The sequence below is a fragment of the Strigops habroptila genome, chromosome 1 (genome assembly GCF_004027225.2).
Source record: "Strigops habroptila isolate Jane chromosome 1, bStrHab1.2.pri, whole genome shotgun sequence".
Taxonomy (NCBI): Eukaryota; Metazoa; Chordata; class Aves; order Psittaciformes; family Psittacidae; genus Strigops; species Strigops habroptila.
This window is the reverse complement of record NC_044277.2, coordinates 204838-212948: the sequence shown is the minus strand read 5'-3', so window position 1 is coordinate 212948 and position 8111 is coordinate 204838. Positions and strand designations below refer to the sequence as shown.

At 56.3% G+C, this 8111-nt stretch overlaps 1 protein-coding gene across 17 annotated transcripts in view; it reads left to right on the top strand.

The window, feature by feature from the left end:
- Positions 1 to 1236: 1236 nt before the first annotated feature.
- SCRIB (scribble planar cell polarity protein) overlaps positions 1237 to 8111 on the top strand; it is a 101305-nt gene continuing 94430 nt past the window's right edge. For all 17 annotated transcript variants that reach the window (XM_030476632.1, XM_030476711.1, XM_030476659.1 and 14 more), the window contains exon 1: positions 1237 to 1512. In XM_030476632.1, coding sequence (XP_030332492.1) covers positions 1351 to 1512 — 162 coding nt within the window. In that variant the 5' untranslated portion in view covers positions 1237 to 1350. The remainder of the gene's footprint in view (positions 1513 to 8111) is intronic.

Here is an 8111-nt window from a genome sequence, read left to right as displayed (position 1 = left end):
ACACTTTCCACTCGAGCAGGTTGCCCAGAACCACATCCAGCCTGGCCTGGAATGTTTCCAGGGATGGAGCATCCACCACCTCTGTGGGCAACCTGTGCCAGTGTTTCACCACCCTCATTGGACAAAGGATCTTCCTTGCATCCGGCCTGAGTCCGCCTCTTTGAGTTTAAAGCCTGGCCCTGTCACAACAGCCCTGTGAGCAGTGTCCTGCTTCCCAGCAAACCACAGAGGTGTAGGTGTCTTTGGGTGCAGCATGGGTCTGGTGTGAGCATGGCGGGAGGTGGGTACCTCTGCGCAGCCTGTCAGGCTTCAGTCCTGATACTCCTCCTCCTAAGTGGCTGTAGGCACAGCAGCTTTCAGACAGGGTGACCAGGTAACGGTGTCCTTGAGTTACTTCACCCTCAGGCTCTTCCTATTGACAGAATCACAGAATCACCTCAGTTGGAAAAGACCTTTAACCCATGTCACTGAGGGCCACTATATGGGTTTTGAGCCTTCTCTCCAAGCCAGGACCTTTCAGTCTCACTTCGGATCCACCACACTGCAGAGGAAGTTCCCATCTGCAGGTTTTGCACCTGGCCCTTCGGCAGCGATGCTCTGTGTGGGAGGGGAATGATATGCGAAACGGGCCATCCAGAATAGGATTTGTGCAGAAGTGACCTCAGCACCTGGACGCCACAGAACTCCATCCTGGAGGTGTCCCAGGCCAGGCTGGACAGGGCTTGCTCTAGTGGAAGGTGTCCCTGCCTGTGGCAGGGAGTTGGAACTGGAGCAGCTTTAAGGTCCCTGTCCACCATTCTGTGAGCTGGCACTGAGCCGCAGCCGCCTGTGCCGAGGTGTGTGTATCTGTTATCCAGGAGTCCTCCCCGCAGTTCTCCCGGTCTGTGCTGGTGCGTGATTCCCGCTCAGGCGCTGCCTCCCATGGAGCTGCGGGGGGGGGGGACGGGGAACGGACGACCGGCACCGGAGCTCCACTCCCTGTACCCGAGGCTGCCCCCCCACCGCAGCGGCTCCCGGCATCCCGGTGTCCTGTCCCAGTGTTCCCGTTCCCGGTGTCCCCATGTCTCCCTGTATTCCCCTGTCCCCGTGTCCTAGTGTCCCTGTATCCCACTGTCCTGCTGCCCCTATGTCCCTGTATCCCGCGGTTCCCGGTGCTACGGCGCGGGGCAGGCCGGGAGCGGACTCGTTTTCCCAGCGACGCTCGCGGGGGGCGGTGCGGCCGCAGGAGCCGACCGGGGCCGGGCGGGAGCGGCGGGGCCCGATCGCGGCCGGAGCCAGGCCCGAGGCGCGGCCGGAGCCGGGGTCGGAGCCCCCGCGCACTCCCGGTTGGCCGGGCCCGCTCCCGGCGCGATGCTGCGCTGCATGCCGCCGCTCTGGCGCTGCAACCGGCACGTGGAGGCGCTGGACCGGCGGCACTGCTCGCTGCAGGCCGTGCCCGAGGAGATCTACCGGTACAGCCGCTCGCTGGAGGAGCTGCTGCTGGACGCCAACCAGCTCCGGGAGCTGCCCAAGGTGAGGCGCGGACCGGGCCCGGTGCAGGCCGCGGCTCGGGGTGGGCCCGGCCTGGCTGGAGGCCGCCGCTACCGCCTTCCCCCGGCCCTTCCCCGCCCCGGGAGCGGCCTCCCCCGGCTCGTTCCTCCGCGGCCTCGGCGGGGAGCGCGGCTCCGTCTGGCCAGACCCGGTGCCGAGCCCCGGAGCCGTTGCGGTCTGGGGCAGGGGGAGCCCCGCAGCCCGGTACGGGGGGGTTCGGGGCGTTCCTGGTCCTGCCCGCGGAGCAGAAACGCGGCCCCGGGCCCGCGGTGTGTGAGCCGGGCGCGTGCGGAGCAGAGGGCAGCCGGAGCCTCAGAACTCGGGTTTAATATGTAAAACACAGAAGATACTGAATAAGTTTATTGAAAGTGATACAAACACCTTGTACTTGCGTGGAGCAGCACCTGCGGCTTCCTGCAGAGGCATGGGATGGTTTGGGCTGGAAGGGACCTTAAAACTGCTCCAGCTCCAACCCTCTGCCACGGGCAGGGACACCTTCCACTAGAGCAGGTTGCTCCAAGCCCCTGTGTCCAACCTGGCCTTGAACACTGCCAGGGATGGGACAGCCACAGCTTCTCTGGGCACCCTGTGCCAGCGCCTCAGCACCCTCACAGGGAAGAACTTCTGCCTAAGAGCTCATCTCAATCTCCCCTCTGGCAGGTTAAAGCTATTCCCCTTTGTCCTGTCTCTACAGGCCCTTGTCCAGAGCCCCTCTCCAGAGGCACTGGGAGCTCCTCTGAGGTCTCCCTGGAGCTTTCCACAGTTCCATTGAGCCACAGAGCTCTGCACTGGTGACACTGGTAACACTTTTGGAGGCTTTAAGACGTTGCTGGGCTGTGGCGTGTTCTGGAAGAAGTTTACCACATCCCTGTGGAAACTACTGGTTTATAAAATTAGTGAAGTACAACTTGTGGTAGGGAGAGAATGTGACTAGCATTTGCCTGTACGTGTTTGGATGGCTGCTCCTCAGTGAATATGGACCAAGTCACCTTTGTAGTGAAGAACTTGAGAAACAGGTGATTATTTTGTGTTTTGAAGCCACCTGTTGAATTATTGACACGTCAGGAATTGTGCCATGAAATCTGGGAACAGCCACCCAGAACCTTGGCTGAGGTTCAGGCCAAAGTGATGTGGTTCTGTTTGGTCAAACCAGGAAGTTTGTGCATCTCTGCCTCAGTGGAGTCTCCTGTAGGAGCAGCAGATTCCTGCTCTCGTGTTTTGGGTTCCCTCTTCCCTGTGGATTGCTACAAGCTGCTGATGGCAGGGTTCAGTTGTGAGGGTGTGGAGATGCTCGTGCGATACTTCATCAGCTCCTTTCCATTGCGTCGCTCGGGGTCTCGCTATATTTTGGTTCCCAAGCTAAGGAAGATGTGTGTTACAGCCGGTTGGGATTTAGGGATGAGGCTCTTTTCTACAGAGGACGCTTGAGGTGACACATCGCAGTGAACCCGCTGATCCTGGCCCTGCCCAACTCCTCCATGTCCTGCCTTATGGTTACACTGGACCCGTGGGGCTGGGTCTTGGGTGGCTTTTCAAGAGCATCTTTTGGATCACATTTTATATGGACATTTTATTTGTCTGTGATCAGACCCATATAATCCTGAGAAAGAGAAAACCTGCCCTCAAAAAAATCTGCCCTCAGCGCCGTATCTCCTTCCTGCAGTCACCCAGAGCTGTGCTTGGGAGTGTTCAGCTCAGGAGCAGCAGAGCTGCTGCCAGGGCCTGTCCTGGGGTCATGGGCTCCTCTCTGCTCTTTGGGTTCCTCTGAATTTTCAGGTTCTTCTGGCAAAGAATAGTTAGAAAACCCCAAGAGAAGCGTCACTGAGGTTCTGGTCCTTCAGCCTCGAGGGAGATGTAGGGAAGCCAGAAGAGGTACCGGGCACAGGGAGCCGGAAGCAACGTGCAACAGCTTCTGCACCAGGAAAAGGAACTTTTAGGGGATGTCTCCAGTCATGGAACCCATGGTGCAGGGTGGGGTTCTCCATCGGGTGACGGGGCTGGAGCATCACAAGTGGCCTGGAGGGAGAGGACAGGGAGCAACTGGCCGTGGTTCTCCTTGCTCTGGAGGGTGTCACGTGACACTACAAAGGGCTCAGGACAAATGAAATAATTTTCCATGCAAATGGAGTTGCGCTCAAGTGTGGAGGTACCTGCCAGAAGGAGCAATGGGTGCTCAGAGCTGTCATGAGTTCAGGGTGGACCAGTTCATGGGGGAGAAAGTGACCAAGAATGAGCATCTACAGAGGCACCGCCTTGCACTGTGTGTCCCAGGAGGAGTTGGAGGGAGTGTGGGTTTGGACTCGCTGTGCTCACACTGTTCCTCACCCAGCACTGTCTGTAGCTGCTGTGGGCTGGCTCCAGTCATGACAGTGTCAGCCCTACCCAAAACCTGAATATCCTCTCCCTCACAAGCAAGGGGAGCATCAGACCTGTGTGGCTGGGAGCAACCTTTCCCCTTTCCAGCCCCTCGCAGCTTTCTCCAGCTGGTGCCACACATGGTCCAGGGCAGTTGGAGACCTGCAGCGTGGTGGGATGAGGGTGCCTGGTTAGATCCACCTGAGGTTTGACCCAGTATGTATCCTAATGTGCTTCTAGAAGTTACTTGAGCAGTGAAGAAGTCCACTCTGTAGTCCCAGGCACAAAAATGGTGTGCAGGATGTTACTGTTGGGGCTGTGTGGGTACGGACAGATCATGAAATGATGGAATGGTTTGTGTTGGGAGGGACCTTAAAGCTTATCCAGCTCCAACCCCCTGCCACAGGCAGGGACACGTTCCACTAGAGCAGGTTGCTCCAAGCCCCCGTGTCCAACCTGGCCTTGAACACTGCCAGGGATGGGGCAGCCACAGCTTCTCTGGGCACCCTGTGCCAGCGTCTCACCACCCTCACAGGGAACAACTTCTGCCTAAGAGCTCATCTCAGTCTCCTCCAGATACTCAATTTAGGAGTAAGAATCTGCACGTTATACAAGGTGGATATGGGATGAGAACTGCAAATGAATTCACCAGCTCTTCCACCAGGGAAGGAGAAGATATCAGCACTCGATTTGGGCATGTGTCTTCCCTGAGGGAGGGCAATATCCCTTGGGATAGGGAGATGCTTCCCACTTGAGGAGCACTTCATGGAAACGTGTCTTTTGTGGGAGAGAGGGACTGGGAGAGGATCCGTGTGTCCCACGAGGGGAGGTGGGGAAGGGAAGTGTGCTGGATTCCCAGGACAGGCCTGTGCGTGCCTATCCCTCTGCAGAACAGTTCCAGGGACTGCTGAGGTGTGCAGGAGGGGCTGGGAGAGGAGACCAGTGAGTGGAGATCACTTAGAAGATGTGAATGAGAGAGAATTTGTGGCCTTTGGTAGCAAGTTTGACCCAAGTGAGTTCGGGTTTAAGGGCTGCAGCAGGATTGTTGGGGAAGGTTTCCATGTGGAGGTGAGTTTTGGAGCAGGATGGAGAGTGGCTTGTGGAGAGGTCATCTTAGAGTCATAGAATCACAGAATGGTTGTTCCTGTTCTACAGTCAGCAGAGAACTTTGAGAAGGGCTGGGTTTACCTGACCCGGCCCACGACCCGGCCACCTCCCTCTGACCTGCTCCTGTTTGTCTTCATTCCACTTGTCCCAGAGTCCAGAGCCTTTGGAAATCTCTTGCCTTTTCCCATGGCACCATTTCCTTCCATACCAGAACTTCCCATGTCCCCTTCTTCGTGCTAGATCTTGATCAGTTGGGCCTGATGCCTCCTGGCATTTCTGGAGGATACCAACAGGCCTCTCATTCCCAAATTGTGGAAGTGAACAGTTGTTATCCTGCAGTGCCCGATGCCTTCCCCTCTGCTCTTGCTTCTGTTCTATTTGTCCCGGGTGGAATCTTGTCTGCTCTAATGGAGAATGATAAATTCCATTGGATCGGTTCCTTGAGCTCCTCATGAGGGTGTCTGAATTCCAGAGGAGATCCCAAGCTCTCTGCTGGCTCCTGCACTACCTGCCTTGGCCCCAAGTGATCTCTGCTGGGACTGGAGCTCCTGCAGCAGGATAAGGAGCAGGTCCATCAGCTGGGAATACAGCCTGGTAAACCGTGACATTAGAGCTACAAACCCACCTGACTCATTCCCTCCACTCTCCACCAGCACTTCAGAGGTGCAGGTCTCACCAGGAAGAAGTGAAAGCCTGGAATTCGACAGGGAATTTGGAGGTGGCAGATGGAGCCAATCACATCCCAGGAGCTGCTGAACAGGGATCCATCCAGAGGCTCTTGTTGTGCTCTGAGTGCTCAGGTTTGGAGTAGGGGAAGGCAACAGGGAGAGGTCGAAAAAGACCTGGATGGTGCAGAAGAGCCCGTAGGACCTGGTGGAGGAGGAGAAGAGGGTGGAGCTGAAAATCATGAACAAGCTCCCCATGACCTGGCAATGTGTCTGCAGCAGAACCCCCTGTGTGCTGCGCTGCATCTGCAGAGTGTGAGCAGCAGGTCAGGGAGGGGATTCTCCCCCTCTGCTTTGTGAAAGGGAGACCTCAGAGCAGCTCCAGTGCCTAAAGCGGCTACAGGAAACCTGGAGAGGGGCTTTGGACAAGGGCCTGTAGGGACACAACAAGGGGAATGGCTTTAACCTGCCAGAAGGGAGACTGAGGTGAGCTCTTAGGCAGAAGCTCTTCCCTGTGAGGGTGCTGAGGCGCTGGCACAGGGTGCCCAGAGAAGCTGTGGCTGTCCCATCCCTGGCAGTGTTCAAGGCCAGGTTGGACACAGGGGCTTGGAGCAACCTGCTCTAGTGGAAGGTGTCCCTGCCCGGGGCAGGGGGTTGGAACTGGATAAGCTTTAACGTCCCTTCCAACATAAACCAGTCTGGGATTCCATGATTATATGAAGTCGATGCAAAGAAGGAAGGAGACCTCTCCTGTGTCATCTCCTCGAGTTCCTCCTTTTCCTCTCTCTGCAAGAGGTGGCTTTGACACAGTCTGGGAGTGGTGGTGGTGCTGAAGAGGCAATGCCTCAGGATGTCTAATGCAGTTTCTGCTTTGCTTTTCCATAGTAAAGCTCCCATGACAAGTTTGACACTGTGCAGAAAACCTGTTTTTCTACTGCCCAGTGAGCTGTTGTTACGTTGTCCTGGAAGTTATGGGAGATGGACACCAGGCAGAGGAGGCCCTTTGCGTCCAGCACAGGTTCTTTCCTGTTCTGACTTGTTGCTATTTGCATCTTGGCGAGGCCATTTCTAGCTGGTCAGAGCAGTTGGGGTCTCAGCCCGGGTCTCAGCCCAGGTTTCAGTGGTTCCTTGGTGGCCTGGGGCTTGAGCACCATCTCCTTCATCCAGAGCTGGATCCGGACCAGGGTGAAACCTCGGCGCCGTGTTTGTGACTTTCCCAGGACAAGGTGGGGCCTTGCAAAGCTCATTAACAGCAGCTTTGAATTTCCTGGCATCTGGGGCCTGCATGGAGGATCTTGGGCTTTATTTACTGCCAGGCAGGAGTCAGGCTGCTCCTTTCATCTCTCCATGCTAACAGCCCTTCCCGAAGCAAGTCAGGAGTCACCAGTGCCAGGCTTGTGCTCCCCAAGCTCCCGTGTGAGGTGGGCACCTTCTCTTGTTCTGCATGTGAACTCTGTCAAAGCTGCATCTCTTTAACAAAACCAGTCCAGAAACTCGTTCCACTTGATTGTTGTGAGACCTGTGCTCAGAGCTGGCGTCTCTCCCCATTCCTTCCGGGACTTCAGGAGCCGTCTCAGTTCATCTGCGTGAGTGTGTTGGGTTTGTGTCTCCAGAGGCCAGGTCTCCTGGACATGCTGCTGCCCAGAAGCTGAGATTAGTGGAGCCTGTTTCACCCTCATCCTTTGCTCTCTGTGCTCTCACTGTCTCTAATGAGCCCTGGGTGCTGAGCAGAGGGGTTGAGGGGTTGTGCTGGAGTGGAAGCAGCTGAGTATAGGCTCAGTTGTGGAAAGAAGAGCTAATACAACTCTTGGTCACTCAATGCTTGGACACGCATAGAACTGCAGACTGGTTTGTGTTGGAAGAGACCTTAAAGCTCCTCCAGCTCCAACCCCCTGCCGTGGGCAGGGACACCTTCCACTAGAGAAGGTTACTCCAAGCCCCTGTGTCCAACCTGGCCTTGAACACTGCCAGGGATGGGGCAGCCACAGCTTCTCTGCACAACCTGTGCCAGTACCTCAGCACCCTCACAGGGAAGAACTTCTGCCTAAGAGCTCATCTCAGTCTCCCCTAATAAAGACAAGGGAGCAGGAAGGAGGAGCATGAATGTGATTTCATGCTCAGGTCTACAAGTAAGAATTAACTATTAATATTCACTTCCCTGTGAGCTCCAAGGTGTGCAGTCAGCTTTGCTATCGGACACCGAGTGGACATGCTGCTCTGTGTGGGTCTCAGAAGAAGCTCAGGTCTTGGAGCAGGCTCAAGTGAGTGTGCCAGGGACGTAAAAGGCATTCTGGGCTTCAGAGAGGTTCAGTAGAGCAAAGAGTTCAGGAGGGTTTAGGGGACTCTGACTGGCATGGTGCTGCCTCTCGCCACATCTTCCTCTGCCCTGGCTTTGGACTGTGTGGGGAGGTCACCAGTGGAGGCCCCACTCAGTCTTTCCCCTGGGTTCAGCTG